Source organism: Eschscholzia californica, unplaced genomic scaffold, assembly GCF_041429995.1.
Source record: "Eschscholzia californica isolate CP2 unplaced genomic scaffold, dmEscCali1.0.p SCAF_1, whole genome shotgun sequence".
NCBI classification, from domain to species: Eukaryota; Viridiplantae; Streptophyta; class Magnoliopsida; order Ranunculales; family Papaveraceae; genus Eschscholzia; species Eschscholzia californica.
In genome coordinates this window covers 51,574,850-51,594,138 of record NW_028238198.1, presented here as the reverse complement: position 1 = coordinate 51,594,138, position 19,289 = coordinate 51,574,850, and the positions used below count along the sequence as shown (strand labels likewise).

At 37.4% G+C, this 19,289-nt stretch overlaps 1 protein-coding gene across 2 annotated transcripts; it reads right to left on the bottom strand.

The window, feature by feature from the left end:
• Positions 1–11,295: 11,295 nt before the first annotated feature.
• On the bottom strand, positions 11,296–16,116 carry LOC147567495 (uncharacterized). Of its 2 annotated transcripts, none has more exons than XM_086654116.1 (3): positions 15,880–16,116; positions 12,198–12,559; positions 11,296–12,096 (listed from the first exon to the last, which is right to left on the bottom strand). In XM_086654116.1, the coding sequence occupies exons 2-3, from the start codon at positions 12,555–12,557 to the stop codon at positions 11,473–11,475; spliced, it is 984 nt and encodes a 327-aa protein (XP_086510242.1). In that variant the 5' UTR covers positions 12,558–12,559; positions 15,880–16,116; the 3' UTR covers positions 11,296–11,472. The 2 variants fall into 2 exon arrangements, with proteins under 2 accessions (XP_086510242.1, XP_086510243.1); XM_086654117.1 differs by having other exon boundaries at positions 15,696–16,087.
• Between the last annotated feature and the right edge of the window lie 3,173 nt (positions 16,117–19,289).

Here is a 19,289-nt window from a genome sequence, read left to right as displayed (position 1 = left end):
AATAAGATTGACTTTTATGTTTCTTTTTATTGCTAAGGGGCTTCTAATTTTAGAAGATGCTATAAAAGGCTCCTCCATCTCATCACCCCTCTCTACCTCCTCATCTTCACGTCATCTCATAATGTTCTCAGGCGAAGGTCGCCGACCAACCAATTTTCCGGCCGGCGACCTTCAAACATAAAAAAAATAAAAATAAATTCTCTCTCCTCTCTCTCTCCAAATTTTTTTCCTTTCCTCTCTCTCTCTAGAACAGATCTAGAGAGAGGTTTCACGAACAAATCTTGACGAAGATGATCATAAGAAAATCCATTCTACTGTTAGGTTAACTCCTCACGAAGTTGTTGATTATAGTCCTGCTATTTCCGTAACAGGAAAATTCGTTGCGGTAGCTTCATATGGATTTCATCCATAAAAAGGTGAATTTAATGAACTTGATACTAATATTGTGTTTTCCGAGATTCAGATCCGACTAGAGAACCATCCTCTGTAAAAATGGCGGATGGCCTACTTGGTCAGGCGATTCCACTATTTTCTTTCATCGGAAGTCTGATGATGGATGGTGGAGCATTTACCGAGTAGATCGAAATTTCCGGCGAATCTTCTACACCGATTAGGATTACCCCACCAGGAGTACATGCCTTCACTCCAACCGCTTCACATGATGGCAAAAGAATCGCCGTCGCAACTCGATGGCACGATAATAAATTCCGCCATATAGAGGTATTTGATCTTGAATCTGAGAAATTCCATAAAATCATTGAACATTTGAATCCAGATTTTCACCATTACAATCCGTTTTTCTCTCCTGAATCGGGGTTTCTTGGTTACCACCGATTCGAAGGAGAGTCAGCTCAAAACGAGTTAACGATTCCACAGCTTCAACCGGTATCAGCTCGTGAAGAACACGAAGGTCTGTTCGTGAAACCTCTCTTTCTCTCTAGATCTTTTCTAGAGAGAGAGGAAAACAAAACAAATTTGGAAAGAAAAACAAATTTTAATTTTTTTTTATGTTTGAAGATCACCGACCGGGAAATTGGTCGGCCGGCGACCTTCGCCAGAGAAGAAGATGAGGTGGCAAGAAGATGAAGTGGCAGACAGAACGGATGAGATGGAGGAGAACTTTCAAAAAAATGTATTCTTTTTTCCCCATAAAAATATATTCCCCGGAGAACTTTCAAAAAAAATCTGGATTCCCTCGAGAATTTATTCCCCAGGGAATTTTCTGTATTCCCCAAAGCCGCGGCCTTGTTATTACCTCGGTCGTTAAAGAGCTGTAGTTGAGTTCATGTCTCAGTTAAGTCACGACGAATAGGAATAAGAGAAAATTGGGAGGTGGCATTGGATAAAGTCCAACATCTAAACTTTAAATCCGCATACCGAGATCAAGGGTTTATGTTGTTTTATCGAACTATGCTAATTTATGGGGATTACTCTAATGGGTAGGTCTTTGTTTAATCCGTGTAAACACAAAATTTATGACGTTCATTCGTTTCGAGTCTGCGTGCGTGTGTATGTAATATTCAAGTTTGCATAATCTGATATTCTTTTTAACAATTTTAAAAGATCACAATACATGACACTGATACAATGTGAAGATACAATACAAATACAAATCGAATAAAAATATTGTCTAACTTGAGCACGACATGTGGCTTTAAGGCCCATCTACACTATGAATCTTGTGGATAAACCACTTCCTCCAAAACTTGGACTCCTGACTTTTGGGGCTTAAGAGAGATGCAATCATGCTAACTACTGAACCATAGCTTATAATATGCTAATAACAACCTTAAGAGTGGATTTAGGTGGTTCATGAGTCTTTAAATCTCTCTTTTATATTCCCATATGGAAGCACCAAGACTTGAGAAACTCCTATAGAATGACCCTAAATTATGTCTTGTACCCCAAGTGGAAATTTTTTGGATCGATTAGTACAAGTAGATATTTCTTTCCGTAAAGTTTCTTTGTTAAAGGTATTTTTCCTTAAGGTTTCTACATCGTGCTATTAATGTTGGAACCGGTACCTAGCTCAAAAGCAGCTGGACCGGTTTTTCCTTAATTTGATGTAGCTATATTCATCAGAATCTCGAGCAAGATGTCTCGTTGGATTTGTCCCGCCGAGCTCTTGAATTTAGACTCAAATTTTGTCCAAATCCGATTCTGTATGTGTGAGTTATTACAAAATTAGTTTGGTATGGGTACTATTAACTCTAATTTGGGATTTAGAGTTAGTACCACATTTATGATGGAGGAAATGTTTTATTTACTTATATAGAATCTTACATATATTTATGGTATGTTGGTTGAAACAGAAAGGTGTTTCGCGTGGTTTGCACCACGCAAACCACGCAAGCGCACGCGCGACGTTGGCGAATGGGCGTTTAGAGCGCATTGGGCGCTTTAGAGGCACCCACTCGTATTTCACATCGTCGTGATTGGAGCCTTTGATTTTATGGTCATAGATTTGATCCGACGGTCAGGATGATTGGCTCCCTTAAGATAGATCCGTTGATGATCTAACGGTGGGCGTTCCAGGCGCGAGATCTTGATAGATCCGTTGAGATCCAACGGTCAAGATGGCACCCGAACACCAACAGTCAAATATGACTGTTGGGAAGCATCCATTCGTCTATAGGCATCTGTCTGAAGTGTCACCAATACTTCTATAAATACCAAACATAATCCAGCAAACAAAACACGAAAGTTTTAGCATTCAAAGTTAAGAGCATTTAGAGTTTAAGTAGTCACTTGCATCTGGTTCTTACTGCTTGTTTGAAGTTCGCACGCTTTTAGAAATACGAAGTACTCTTAGTCGTCATCCTGAAAGGTATAACCGTTGTATCCTGGGAGACAAACATCTTACTGGTTTTAGTATTAATACCAGGGTGTTCACTGTCTTAAGGAAAGAGACAACTCGACTCGGCTTTCTCTCTCTAACCTTCTAATCAATTTCAGTTTTAAAATTATATTAGTTTTGTTTTTCATCTGTTTAAAAAAAAAAACAGTAATATTTTTAGACTTAATGTTATCTCTGAGTTTATTTCATAAAGACATATACTCTAAAGTGTATCCCTATTTTTATTAAGATAGGAAGACCAGATTCTTGGTTTTTTGTATATAATACTAGAGAAACAACAATCTTAAGACAGTGAAATTTATATATTTTAGTTTTTTCTAGTTGAAACAAAAATTTAATTTGTTGTGTTATTTTGATTATCAGAATTGGCAACAACAACAGAATCCGCTGTTAAGCAAGTTGGTCGAAATCACGCTGAAAAACCAGAGAAGTTTGTATTAAGATAGGGTTAGTCAAGTACCAAGAATCAAAATAAGATGTTCAGCATGTATCTGCCATTGAAGCATGGAAGCATTCAGACTTTCTATATAAGAATTACATCCTTAACTCACTGGAAAATGGTCTATACAATGGCTATTATGGTATAGACACGGCTAAGGAACTTTGGGAGACCTTGGCTAATAAATATAAAACTGAAACAACAGGAGTTAAGAAATTTATAGTGGGTAAATTTCTGGATTTTAAAATGACTGATATTAAACCAGTAATGGTTGAAGTCCAGGAATTTCAAGAACTACTTGAGACATAAGAACAAGGAAATGTCTCTTAAAGAAATTATCCTCAAGTTAAGAATAGGATAGTCGTAGTGCATAAAAGAAGATAGAATAGAATAATTCTTCTTCTGCAAAAGTGAACATTTTTGAGGGTGCACCAAACCCCAAACAAAAAAGAATGAGAATGAGACCAGGTAAGCCATCAAAGAAAAATAATGACCGCTTTGATGGTACTTGTCACAATTGTGGCAAAAAAGAGATCTTTAGCTTCCACATGAACTTGTTTACCTGATTCATTATGTTTTGACATGCTTAAACCCTTCACTATATGAACCATGTTTATCTATGATTTGGATGTTGGACCCTTTTGTTTTGTGAAAATCGATGTTTGTGGGTATCATCTATGGAAACCCTCACGAGACCACACTCGTCCACTAGGGCAACCTAGGGGTTTAACGGCTTGTTGCATGTGCTAAATGCAACCGGGATTCCTCCGAAAGTGAGTTAGGTCTTTTCTTTTATTTTGTTTTGCTCGAGGACAAGCAAAATCTAAGTTTGGGGATGTTTGATGGTCATGAAAATGTCCCATCTGAGTCGTTTAACTTAGTCGAGTTAGCTCGTTTCGAGTCTTTATTATAATAAAATGGTTGGTTTTCTTGATTAGGTGTCTTTTGTAGAGTTATGTGTGAAAAGTGATTAAAAACGGGAGGAAGTTACTTGAAGGGCACTTTGGTCTTTTGTACACAAGGATATTCTGGTAAATTTGGACAAGGTCAGTTTATGGGTGAAAAGTAGAGGTCGAGACGAGCCCGTAGGAGAAAACAGAAGTCAAATCGGAGTCCGGACGAGGGAATTAGCCAAAGTCAAAGTCAGGTCAACATTTGGTCAGCTTTCGGTACAATGTCGGGCACGATTCTGGCCAGCGGTATACCTTTAGACACGTGTCTTGGTACGGAGGTCGGAGCATCCAATTTCCGTATACGTGTTGAGCGTCAAAATGGCCCAAAGAGCTTGATCCAGTGTATCTGAAGCAATTTAGTCCCATAGTCCCGCGCCAACGTTTTAATCGTGACCGCTTGCTCCCGCGTTATCAAGATCTAACGGCTGCTGTGTGTCCCGCCCTTTATTCTTGTCCTGTGTTGCCCGTAGCAGTTTAATTGGGTACTCCCCACACGCGTGGCGCAATATAAACCATCCAGATCCGTGCGCGTGAAGATCTAACGGTGGCTGTTTCGTCCCATCGTACTATGCTACCTCCGGTTACACCCTAGCATCCGAATTTGAACCAATATTAACCCAGCCGCCGACCATACTTGTGCTTTAGGGTTTTTTATATTTTAAACCCCCATAATTCCAAATATAACCCTCTCTTTTATTCTTTTTTTACCATTTAACCCAACCAAAACCCTTACCCTATATAACACACCTTTCTCCTCCATTAAAAGCTAGACTTGAAAACCCTCTCAATCCCTCTCCTCTTTTAGTCTCCCTTTCTCTCTACCTCTTCTAAACTAAAAAAACCCTAGCCTCTATTCTTTCCTTTTACTACCCATTCCACCATAATTTCTTTCCAATCTCTCTCTTCTTTTCTAATTTCTTCATCTCTTCTCTACATTTTCTTTCTACTTCTAATTTCTTCCTTTTCCTTCTTTTTCTTATTTGGGTGGCAATAAAATAGCTATTACTTGGAATCCTTGGAGTAAAATTCTTGAGGACAAATGGAGCAAATCTTGGACAAAATGGAGATACATGAGTATATGGATTTTGAAGATTCTTGGTGATTTCTTTCAATTAATTTCTTAGTATTTTCATTTATTTTACAATACCAATGAATGTTACTCTAGATTCCATGTATAGTTAACTTAGCCATCTAAGGTTGTAGATGAACCCATGTTGGATCTTTGTAATACTTGTTCATGATTAATTAAATCCCTTGATGTGCTTTAATGTCTATTGATTGTTTATCTATATGGATTGGATTTTCTTTCCGTTACTCATGCCTCATAATTAGATATTTCATACTTTCGTTAAGTTGTTAGATGGAGTATGCTTTTTAGATGATGAATAATAGTTAAGCAATTCGAATCTCTATAAGGAAGACAATAAGAATTGGTAATTATAAAATTGTTTTATCTAGAACATCATCCGGAATACAAATAGTTCATTATATTGGATCCCGAGTATATACAAAAGAGATTTAAGTAATTAAGTGCTTGTTTTATAAAGTGAAATCATGCGGGGGTTTTTATAACCTTAGATATCCTCTTACCTCTCACTTAGATAGTTTAGTTAGTTTTATTTACTTTCTTATTTCTTGCAAATCAAACATCAAATCTATGAGTGGGGTGGGTGTGTGTTTTAGTGTAAGTTAGCTATTGACATCTTGATTATTGGGTTAAACTCGCCTTCAATATCCGAAGTTGCCTACCTATCCCTTGGGACGATTCACGAATTTACTAACATACTATAACTTGACCCCGTATACTTGCGGGAATAGACCTATTTTAGGCCTATCAACAAGCAATGGCTACCCCAGAAGCTCCATTCTGAAAAGAAGCTGTGAATAGTGAAATAGATTTCATTATGCAAAACCATAATGAGAAATTGTAGATCTTCCACCTGGATGTAACCCTTTAGGTTCCAAATGGATTTTTAAGAAAAAAATTAAAAGCAGATGGATCTATTGACAAGTACAAAGCAAGACTTGTGGCAAAAGGTTTTTGACAACGAGAAGGATTGGACTCTTTCGATACCTACTCTCCGGTGAGTTGAATAACCTCTATAAGAATGTTAGTATCCTTAGCATCCTTATGTAATTTGGAAATTCACCAGATGGATGTGAAAACAACTTTTTTAAATGGACAGTTAGAAGAAGAAATCTATATGAACCAGCCTAAAGGGTTTGTGGTTGTTGGCCAAGAAAAGAAAGTTTGTAGATTAGTGAAATCATTATATAGGTTGAAGCAGACCCCAAAATAATGGCATGTTAAATTTGATAATACATGATTATCAAATGGATTCAAATAAACGAATGTGACAAATGTGACTATATTAAGAACACAAATAAACGGTGTGTTATTCTGTGTTTATATGTAGATGACATGCTAATTATGAGAAATAACTTAGATGTCATCAACATTACTAAGAAAATACTTTTTAAGAATTTCGATATGAAAGATTTAGGAAAAACAGAAGTAATCTTGGGTATCAAACTTACTAAGACAAGTAAAGGGATAAGTTTATCTCAATCTCACTATGTTGAAATTTTTTTGGAAAAATTTAGTAAAAATGATCTCAAGACTGTATTGACCCCATTAGATCCAAGCATCCATCTTATGAAAAATACTGAGAATGGAGTAAGACAATTAGAATACTGAAAGATTATAGGAAGCCTTATGTATCTAATGAATTGTACTAGACCAGACATAACTCTCTCGGTTAGTAAACTAAGTAGATTTACTAGTAATCCAAGTAAAACTCACTGGGATGCCATAACAAGGCTGTTACGGTATTTAAGGTATACAAAGGATTATAAACTCCATTATACTAAGTACCCAGAAGTACTTGAGGGAGATGCAAACTGGATATCCGATACCGATGATACAAGGTCAACTAGTGGTTATGTATTTACAATGGGAGGAGCTGTCATATCTTGGAAATCTTTTAGACAAACCTGTATAGCTAGATCAACGATGGATTCAGAATTCATTGCATTGGATAAAGTTGTAGAAGAAGCCGAGTGGCTCAGACAATTTTTAGAAGATATACCAATATGGCCTAAGCATGTGCCTGCAATCAAGATTCATTGTGATAATCAAGCTGCGATTACACAGGCACATAGTAAAATGTATAATGGTAAGTCTCGACACATCCGTCGAACACATAATACCGTGAAGCAATTACTCTCTGAAGAAGTTATTACAATAGATTATGTAAAATCTAAGGAAAACCTAGATGATCCTTTCACTAAGGGACTGCAAGAGATCTTGTAATTGCTTCATCAAAGGGAATGGGTTTACTGCCTAAAGTAAATGAGTAAAGGCATGATGAAACCCTACCTAGAAGACTGGAGATCTCACGATCTAGGTTCAAAGGGAAACTGAAGTTATATCCTGACTCGAACACAACACTGAAAGAGAATTTCTCTCTTTCCCATTCCAAGGATGAAATCAGTGTTGTCTGCAATGTGGAGGTTAAGCTTACAGCTTTTAATGTATCTGAAAAATTTAGCAAAATAACATTTTTCTATAAGGAAGGTGTAGCAGTGTACCTAAGTAAGAAACACCTATATGTGTGGGAATTAATGTCGGTTCCATGAGAAGGTCGTATTAGGCTGAGTTCTCTAATGCACACACAAAATTAGGAACGTTCATGACCGCAAAGAACACAACCGAGAACTTAAAACGAGTAAGAAATTAGCCGTGTGTTAATTATATTTGGCTTAAAATTACCAGGACTCAATTCAAGACTAATAGTTCATTGTTGTTCTTGTAAACCTGATAGTTATCACTAGGGAAGGTACAAAGCTTTAAAGCCACCTTCATCTGATGCAGCGACACTCTGCGTAAGAACCACTGTCTGTCATCATATAGCATAGTAAGATCAGTCAGTGTGTTGTGATTTCGAACATGTAATAATCACTCATGTGGGGGATTGTTGGAATTGGTACCTAGCTCAAAAGCAGCTAGACCAGTTTTTCCTTAACTTGATGTAGCTATATTCATCAGAATCTCGAGCAAGATGTCTCGTTGGGTTAGTCTGATCGAGCTCTTGAATTTAGACTCAAATTTTGTCCAAATCCAATTCCGTATGAGTGAGTTATTACAAAATTAGTTTGGTATGGGTACCTTTAACTCTAAACCGGGATTTAGAGTTAGTACCACATTTATGATGGAGGAAATGTTTTATTTCCTTATATAGAATCTTCCATATATTTATGTTATGTCGGTTGAAACGGAAAGGTGTTTCGCGTGGTTTGCACCACGCAAACCACGCAAGCGCACGCGCGACGTTGGCGAATGGGCGCTTTAGAGGCGCCCACACGTATTTCGCATCGTCGTGATTGGAGCCTTTGATTTTACGGTCATAGATTTGATCGACGGTCAGGATGATTGGCGCCCTTAAGATAGATCTGTTGATGATCTAACGGTGGGCGTTCCAGGCGCGACATCTTGATAGATCCGTTGAGATTCGACGGTCAAGATGGCACCCAAAAACCAACAGTCAAATATGACTGTTGGGAAACATCCATTCGTCTATAGGCACCTGTCTGAAGTGTCACCAATACTTCTATAAATACCAAACATAATCCAACAAACAGAACACGAAAGTTTTAGCATTCTAAGTTAAGAGCATTTAGAGTTAAGTAGTCACTTGCATCTGGTTCTTACTGCTTGTTTGAAGTTCGCACGCTTTCAGAAATACGAAGTACTCTTAGTCGTCATCATGAAAGGTATAGCCGTTGTGTCCTGGGAGACAAACATCTGACTGGTTTTAGTACTAATACCAGGGTGTTCACTGTTTTAAGGAAAGAGACAACTCGACTCGGCTTTCTCTCTCTAACCTTCTAATCAATTTCTGTTTTAAAATTATATAGTTTTCTTTTTAATCTGTTTAAAAAAAACAGTAATATTTTTAGACTTAATGTTATCTCTGAAATTTATTTCAGAAAGACACTCTAAAGTGTATCCCTGTTTTTATTAAAACAGGAAGACCGAATTCTTGATTTTTTTTTTATAATACCAGAGAAACAACAATTAATAGCCATAAAAGAGTGATCTATGTTGTTTCGTGTCTTAGAAAACTGTAAACTAGTTGTTTTTCTTTAAAGACAGTAGTTGTTTTGCTTTAAAGACACTTTTCATAATAACTAAAATGGAAATGTTCTGCATTAGACGGAATTAGTCATACTGAAGTTTACTTTTATGTATTTGTTGTGATATTCATATGTGAAATGATAGTGTAAACTAACTGTTTTTGCATAAATGTGAAAGTACATTTATGGCGTTCCTTTTGGAGCTTTGGTTTGTGAATGACGTGAAGTTGTAGACCGAGAATTGTGACATGCTACAAATAAACGTTTATGTATTTGTTTGAAGAACTTATCATTATTTAAGTGTTTGTCTAGCATTGTCGTTTTATAATACATAATTGTGTTCATTAAAGAATCGGGAGTGCTACAATAACAAAATTCTTGACTTAATGACTCATTTTCACTAAAGACAGTTTTTTGAAAGTTTGACTTTAATCTGGACTATTCTTTTACCCGTATGACTCATTGAGTAAAGGATTTTGTCAAAAATCCTTTGTACAATTAACATTTCCTTTAACGAAATGATTGAAGACTTTAAAGACCAAAGGAAAGTAACAAAAAAAAGTTCTTTTTTTCCTCTTACATCAGAATTCCATTACACTTGATTGGATTCAATCGGCAAAACTCAAATATGGTATATAAAGAGAAATTATTTTTTGAACACACCAACTAGTTAGGAAATTACATTGATAGCCTCTTTAGACATTGGCCTAGTCAAAAGTTAGCATCACCGTTGAACCGGGTAGCAAATGAAGCACTACAATTCAACATAACTTTCTTTACATGCAAATTTAAGAGATTCAAATGACGTCAACAGGAATAAAATGAGATCAAAATAAGAGCAAAAATAACAATATCAAAAATCCCGAAACAAAAAGTGGGAAACGAGAGAGTAAATTCTAGTGAATTTGGCTGCTAAATGTTGAGGCAATACGGTAACTTCCCTGGTACCTAAAATTCAAATGGCACTCGACAACATGAGACTTTTGCCCATCATTTAATTTCGCTACTGATTTGACCACGAGAGACTTTTGTCTAGATAATAATTTTAGGACTCTGCTTCGCCTTTTGGATAATGAATAATTGTTGTCGACTTGACCACGGACACGACGAGAACGAAATAGTGGGTCCCGAAAAGAAGTGAAGGAAAACAAAAATGAAGATGGTTAAGAGGTTGGAAAGATAAACTGTGTGAAGTCCTTTTTCTAGTTGCGATTTTTCTTGCAAAGATCCTTCACCCATCTTAAACTCATTCTTTTACCCCAAGATTTATTCTTGCCTGACCCATCCTTGCCTTTCTTATTTTCTTCTTCTTTAGCTGCTGGAGGTGGTGGGTCTGGGGTTGTATCCCACTGGTCAGCCCACGACAACCCACCATCCATATTCTATCTCTCTCTCTCTCTCTAGATGCACCAAGTTTTCTGTCTCTCTCTAAAACGTTTTTTTACCTTGCTTGGAGAATTCTTATACCCTACTCAGGATTTGTTGGATTAGTTATACAAACATTGCTTATTTTGGTGGGGAATTTATGGCCCTCCTTTCCTAACCAATTTCTTTTCTTAGGCTTTTAACTACATCATCATCCATTCCTCTGGCTTCAACTCTTCGTTTCAGACTTCGAGTATTTGAAAAATAGTAAATGGTGGGGCAAAATCGTCTTTTACAGTTATCGTGATATCGAGAAACCAACTGTTACAACAGTTTCTTGAATAAACTATAAAGCATCACAGGAAGCCAGGGAAGGAATCAGAGAAGTTTCATTAGCCACTCTAAGGAAAATCAATTTCCTTCCGAGAAAACATTTTCGAAGAAGTGCATTTCTATGTCTAGTATCCCCTAGGAAAACCAAATTCCCACACTGAGAAAATCAGCAAAATTTTAAATAAATAAAAAAACTCCATCAACCGGAAAACTACGAAACCGTTAACTAATTAACTAGAAAATCCAATTCTAGAATCGTCAAACTGAAGCACAGTGATACTGTCGATATTCGTAACCGTTAGCCATGTCGACATCGAATCTTAAGCATGGCAAAACTGTACACAAAATACATAAATATCCCACAAGTAACTTACATCAGAGGGACATTTTTAATGTCCTAAATGCTTGAGCAACCATGATCTTCTCATGTCACCAGAAAATGCAAGAAAAAGCCTACCCCATTTATCATCAGATGCCAGGAATTCACTTGCTTCAACTATTAGTTCATCGCTGAAATTCGGAATCTTAGAGAGTTCTTGAACAATAGTAGAGAGATCTACCGGCTTTTTATCTTCCATGGCACTCGCAATCCGTTTTATGCCACTTGCTAACGAACCCATTACGTTCACCATCTCAACTTCAGAGTTTCCATCTCTTGTCCGCTTCGGCGGGACCTCCTTTTGTGTAGGTAGAGATGATTTGGAAGTTGGTTGAGTACTTTGATGGCCAAAACTCGGGATCCCTGTACCCACTGCCCCATTTTCGGACTCACCGTCTCTCTTCCTTTTTTTGTATGATTTAGAAGTTGGTTTTCTATGATTTCCACTATGAGTTCCCAGATTCGGAGCAATAGCTAAGTCTTCAAAGCCACCACCAATCTGGGATCCTTCAGCTTTTTCACAGTATAAATTTCTTCTGAGGGTATCAATAAGTTGATCTTTGCCCATGATTCGACAAATATCTTTGAAGTTATCAATGTTTTTCCTCCGGCAAACAGCAGCCTTCGGGTTTTTCTACAAAAAATTAACAGTTTTTTGTTTATAATTCCTCCAATGGTGATATTGTTGATTGAGTTAAAACATGTGAAAAAGAAACAAATGGTAGTTTAGTGTACCTTGAGATACGATGACCAGACTGAATTTGTTGCTTCTAGCATATTCGCTTCTTCATTCCACCGAAACCCACCATGTTTCAGACATTTATCTACTGTGTCACAATAAAATCTCCAGGTTTTTAATCTATTCTTAATGTGGTCATTTGATATCGTAATATCCAGTGCTTTCCATAAGCTTTTCCTCGCTAGAGCAAATGCAATAGGTTTCCACCCATTATCTTCTTTATTCCCCAGGCTGAGCTGCTTCACAAGTGTTTCTAAGAGTAAACGGTCCATTACTGCAGTCCATCTCACTTGAGTCGGACCCTTATTATCCTCATCTCCAGTATCATCACTGGTTTCCTGTGACTGTGGCTTCATTCCTAAAAGTTTAAGAGTTCATTCATAAAGAAACATACAACAATTTTAAATAGAAGGAAGTGCATCTGATATTCCGAAAACCACTTCAATGCATAATCACATATGTGCATCTATATATATATATATATATATATCCATGTCATTGAAATGCATCAGTTACACTTTAATATGATTCTGCTTGAAAGCCAGACGAACATAAGTAATATGTGTCCCACCGCCTAAAGTTTAAGCTCCTTAAAGAACATTAAGGTTGGGTTATAAACATATAGAAAATGAATAACAAAAAAGTAAAAATAACCAACCAATTTCAAAAGCCATCCGTTATTAACAATATCTGGCGTGGTAGGCTACATGATGGGATTTCTGAAGACTGAGCACTCGTTAATCATTAGAATTTAGTTTCCTCATGTCATTTGGTATACTTAAGTTACATAGTGTTTTTTTCTATCTAAGCCAGAACTGAAATGTGGCTCAAGGTCTAATTGACCGGAGTCAAATTTCAGAATGATTGTTCTTTTACTCATTTGAATGGCTGGTTTGGGTTGATTTTGGATTCATTTGATTCAAACGAGTCACTGATGTTAGGACAGAAATGGGGAAGTGGAATAGAAGAAGAAAATAACTTGATTATATTATAGATATAAGAAATAAAGCACTAGTATCACACCAGTACAAACTAGGAATCACTCCTAGAGCCCTTAGGCATCACACCTTTGGGGTATTTGCATCACACAAACACATAGAGCTTAACTAGCTGCTGGAATACTCTCTGTCTGCCACAAACAGCAGAATACAACCCTTATATATAGCCTAAAACTGACCCTTAATATCCCATACTTCTAGACTTTTAAACTTCTAAACTCCTAGGACATAAAAGACATTAAAGAGACACTAGATGACATTAAAGACATTAAAGAGACACTAAAAGACATTAAAGACACTTAACCATCCTAATACTAAGAAACTAGTAGAATCTCCACAAAGACATGTGGATCAGGCCCGCATTATTCAAGGTTCTAAGTGGGCCATTCGTGCAAGACACGCCAAATCAGAATTTGGGTGTGGCAATCCTTCTTTTGACGTCTCCCATATGCCTTAAACAGTTGCTGCCATTCATCTCTATCAATTCTCCCGGGCTTGAGAAAACTCGACCCCGACGAGTTAAATGCATAAAATTTCTCATCAAGTTCCTGGTCAAGTACTTTGGACTCATCATCTCTATCAATTCTCCCGGGTTTGAGAAAGCTCGACTCTGGCGAGTTAAATGCATAAAGGTCTTCGTCAAGTACTTTGAACTCATCATATCTAATGCTTCTATAGTCAGTAAGTGGGTGCCCCTTCCAATTAATCCAATATCCTTGATGGGAATCCACCTCGATAGAAACACTTTGATGATCAACAATGTCTTTAGTTTCTTCGTTCTCCACTGTTAGAAATGTGGTAACGAGTCCAATAACAGATACATGGGAACTATTTTCTTCCTCCTCTAGGTCATTATACTCATAGATTCCATAATCAAATAAAGTTTCATTTTCTAGAGCTTTCTCTTCATTATTTCCGGCTTGCTCATCTCCTTTTGCAGTTTCAGGATGTTTAGCAAGATGGTGTGTTCGAGTTTCCATCTTAGCTAGTCTGGTTTGCACGTCTTTGAGTCGTTCTGAAATTTCAAAAATGATATCGTCCCGTTCATTCTCAGTTAATCTTCTCCTAAGTCCGGATCTAGTTGCCATCATATAACCTCGCTCTGATACCAAACTGATGTAGGACAGAAATGGGGAAGTGGAATAGAAGAAGAAAATAACTTGATTATATTATAGATATAAGAAATAAAGCACTAGTATCACACCAGTACAAACTAGGAATCACTCCTAGAGCCCTTAGGCATCACACCTTTGGGGTATTTGCATCACACAAACACATAGAGCTTAACTAGCTGCTGGAATACTCTCTGTCTGCCACAAACAGCAGAATACAACCCTTATATATAGCCTAAAACTGACCCTTAATATCCCATACTTCTAGACTTTTAAACTTCTAAACTCCTAGGACATAAAAGACATTAAAGAGACACTAGATGACATTAAAGAGACACTAAAAGACATTAAAGACACTTAACCATCCTAATACTAAGAAACTAGTAGAATCTCCACAAAGACATGTGGATCAGGCCCGCATTATTCAAGGTTCTAAGTGGGCCATTCATGCAAGACACGCCAAATCAGAATTTGGGTCTGGCAATCCTTCTTTTGACGTCTCCCATATGCCTTAAACAGTTGCTGCCATTCATCTCTATCAGTCACTTTCAGACCATAAGAAAATAAACAACACGTTATTAGCTTCCTATAACCTTTTAACCCTAGAGTATTCATCAATGCATCATCCCAATCCCAAAAACATAGACATATCGAAACGAACATGGATAGAGGATACAATGGTTAAAAGTTGAGTGGGCGAAGAATTTAGAACACGAAGAATTGGAAAGGATAATGATATGTCGAACTTAATGATCTGTTACTTACATTACAATCAAGATATGATCATACAAAAGGTTGGCTAACATCCCAAAGAAATAGTCATCTACTTAACGATTCTAAAAAAACTTCAAAGTAAGATGGAATGACAATCTCAAACTTACCAGGATTATTATATAGTGAAGAAAGTGACACTCTAACACAAACTTACTACAAATAAAAGATCAGATACATTTCAATGTACATTCGAATCAAGTTGGAAGACTACTCGAATTCAGAGTTAGGTAAGGAAGAATTGCAAGCTTTCATGAGTGAGAATAATACCACATACAGACAATAAATCCATATCTATTTATCATGCCAACAAAACCCTAAAATCATTGATAATAATAGGGTTGCTGATAATGTGCTAAACTTCATTAAAAAAAAGAGGGATTCTAATGAACTATCAAAAAGAGTATGTTGAAATCAAAAGGGAAATTCTTAGGCTAAAGGGTTCCATTGAAGTATATAACTGGAAGTCACAAAGTAACTACTTGCAGAAACATAAAAAAATTCACTACCCATTAGTAAAGATATCATCTTTAAACGAATCAACCCACCAATTTGGAAAAATACAAGCAATAACCAGAAGAAAAATCGAAGTAAACTAGATACTGATGCAAACCTAGTGATAGAGAAGAACTCCAGTTACATATACTAGGTTGATTTGGGAAATCAAGCAGGAAGTTGGAAACTAAAACAAATGTGGGAGTAGAAATCACAAGTGTTCAGTATTTAGGTTTCGATCTCCAGAGAAAAAGATCGAACGAACCCACAAATTTCAAAGCATGTGGAGTTCGATTTCTTACCCTAGATTTTGTAGTTTTGGTTTTCCTCTTTTCCTTCTTCACTGGGAAAACTATTGAGTTTTCCGATTAGCTTTTACTATAGGAAATTTCATCCGAGTGGATTATATTTCCATGAGAAATTCAATTCCTCGACCTTTTCTCTCACTAAGAAGCCCAATTTCCCCTGGAAATAAAAAAGCAAAAGGGGAACTTAAATTAGGGCAAAGTCGAATTTGGATCCATCGAGGTATTTCACGTGAGGGATGATTGGGGGCTGGGGCCTCAACTGGCCCGACTCACAGTGCCCCTAAACCCGCCCCACTAATCCACATGGGTTTTTCTTATTGTCCGTCTAATTCATGTGAGAACATTTGATGTGAAACTGTTTTCTTTCCACGAGAAAGAAAACGATTTTATCATGTTAAAATGCAGATTTAAGTGTTTGGTACTGCTGATGTCAAAAAATGGTCTTCCGTTACATCAGCTTGAAAAAGGGAGTTGATGCATGACAGCATCCGTTATGTCTGAATATTCTGATAAATAAAGTATAGATTCCTTCAGGTGTTCCTGTTTCCAGCTCTGCTTCTTTTATTCCAGCTCCTCCCTCATTGCTCCTGTTCCTCATTTTTTACTCCTGCTCCTAGCTCGCTCCTTGCTCCAGCTCCTGTTCGTCTGTTCCCAAAGGGGGAAAACCTGCAAAGAGTTTGAAAACCGCTCCGACGCTCAAGCCAGTCAGGGTGTTCTTTGCGGTAAAAGAATGAATATTGATTGATCCTTTTTGGGGGCGAGTTATGAGAACTCTAAGTTTCTTGTGATCTTTTAGGGTTGAGAGATCTTGTCTTGTGAAGGACAATGTGGTGAGGCGATGTTAGGCGGACTGTGTTTAGCAGTGGTGAGGCGGTTGCCGTCCAACCGAGGGAGAAGTTTCCTCTTAAATATCTAGGATTTCTCTTAGAGTCAATCTCGGATCTTTGATAAGTGGAAGTTCCTAAGTTTAAGGATTCTTCGTGGATATCTTGCCGAAGTGATAGACTCTAAAGGAGAAGTTTCCTCCTTTAGATACGTGGAGTCCAAACTGGCTTAAACACTTCCAGATATGTAGCCGACTGAGATCTCTTCGAAAGTTTCGGGATTCAGTCGGTAGGTCGTTTGGCGCTTCTACTTCCCCAGTTCTGGGCGTAAGACATTGGCTGAACCTGTGTGGACCCTCTTACTCCTTTGAGGATCCCAGGGCTGATCTGTTCATGCCAAGGGAGTTTTGCAAGGTTGGTTTCCTCTGCCTGACCTCCTAGTTAGGGAATGTGCGATGAGATGGGGCATCAAGGGCTCAGCTGTCATGCTGCCTTAAGCCGGGTTGACCCAATGGACTTTAGGTTTGATCTTGACTCTTCAGACGTTAGTCAACGTATTCGTGGATATCTTGCCGAAGTGATAGACTCTAAAGGAGAAGTTTCCTCATTTAGATACGTGGAGTCCAAACTGGCTTAAACACTTCGAGATATGTAGCCGAATGAGATCTCTCCAGAAGTTTCTGGATTAAGTCGGTAGGTCGCTTGGCACTTCTGCCTCCCCAATTCTCGGGGTAAGACAATGGTTGAACATGTGGGGACCCCCCTTACTCCTTTGAGGTCCAAGGGCTGATTTGTTCATGCCAAGGGAGTTTTGCAGGGCTGGTTTCCTCTGACTGACCTCCTAATTAGGGGAATATGCGACGAGATGGGCCATCAAGGGCTCAGCTGTTCTGCTGCCTTAAGCTGGGTTGACCCAATGGACATTTTGTGCATCATCAGGTACCACCTTGGATTTTTCCACGAAATTCAAATTAAAATGTTTGGTAGTGATTGGGAAGTTTGAAGTAGTGAAAAACTAGCATCCATGGTTGTCTTTTTAAGATAATAAGTCTTAATCTTTCTACTTAAACAAAATAGAGCACAACCACTTTAATTTACTTACTATTTGATAAATTAGGGAAATAATTATCTTCTTTAAAATAATTGAAAAAAGATGAAAACCGTAATTTTAAAAATGAAAATTAAATGTAACAAATATCTGAGTCGAGGATACCTCTGTCCTTAAGACAATTTACACCCTGTATATTAGTACCAACAGTGATGGTGTACGTCTCCCAGGATAAACCAAATTACCTATCAAGTTAAAGATGGTACTTCTTAGTTTTGATAGTTTGTCGAACTTTGTAAGTGTAAAATATATTTCTGCATTTCATCTTATTCCCATTATCAAGCAATATACACAAATATATACAACTAGGATTATCTCTCTTAGGAAACATATCTAGGAATATATCTTAGGTATCTATATAAGTAGGAAACAATCAGACAACTAATATATGGTTGTTATCTAGCTAATATTAAGTATACAGCTAACACTCCCCCTCAAGTTGGAGCATATATATTAATCATGTCCAACTTGTTACAAAGATAATCGACTCGAACTCCGTTTAAGGCTTTCGTAAAGATATCGCCTAGTTGTTCTCCAGTGTTTACATATCCTGTAGAAATCAAGCCTTGTTCAATTTTCTCACGCACAAAATGACAGTCAACTTCAATGTGTTTAGTTCGCTCATGAAACACCGGATTAGAGGAAATATGAAGAGCAGCTTGATTATCACACCATAATTTTGCTGGTACAGAAATTTTAATACCTACTTCAGTCAAAAGCTGATGTATCCACATTATCTCACAAACTGATTGTGCCATAACTCTATACTCCGATTCTGCACTAGATCGTGACACAACATTTTGCTTCTTGCTCTTTCATGCGACCAAGTTTCCTCCAACAAAAATACAGTAACCTGAAGTTGACCTCCTATCTATTTTAGAGCCTGCCCAATCAGCATCTGTAAAATATTCTATATGAGAGTGCCCATGATTTGCATATACAATTCTACGTCCGGGTGCCCCTTTCAAGTAGCATAGAATTTGTTCTAGTGCTGCCCACTGATGAATTGTTGGAGATGACATAAACTGACTAACAATACTGACTGAATATGCAATATCTGGGCGAGTTACTGTAAGATAATTCAGCTTTCCAACCAACCTTCAATATCTTTCGGGATCTTCGAATGGTTCTCCATCTCTCGTAAGGTGCACAGTCGAAGTCATTGGAGTACTACTAGGTTTTGCTCCTAATTTTCCTGTCTCGGTTAATAAGTCAAGGACATATTTTCTTTGAGATAGAAATATACCCTGTTTACTCCTTGTAACTTCAACACCCAAGAAATATTTTAGCATCCCTAAGTCCTTCGTGTGAAACTGTGTATGAAGAAAAGACTTGAGAGATGATATTCATATTATATCACTTCGGGTTATAACAATGTCATCAACATATACAACTAACAAAATGATACCAACTTTAGATTGTTTAGGATTTCTTTAAATCAAAAGTCTCAATAGCAGAACTATATTTTCCAA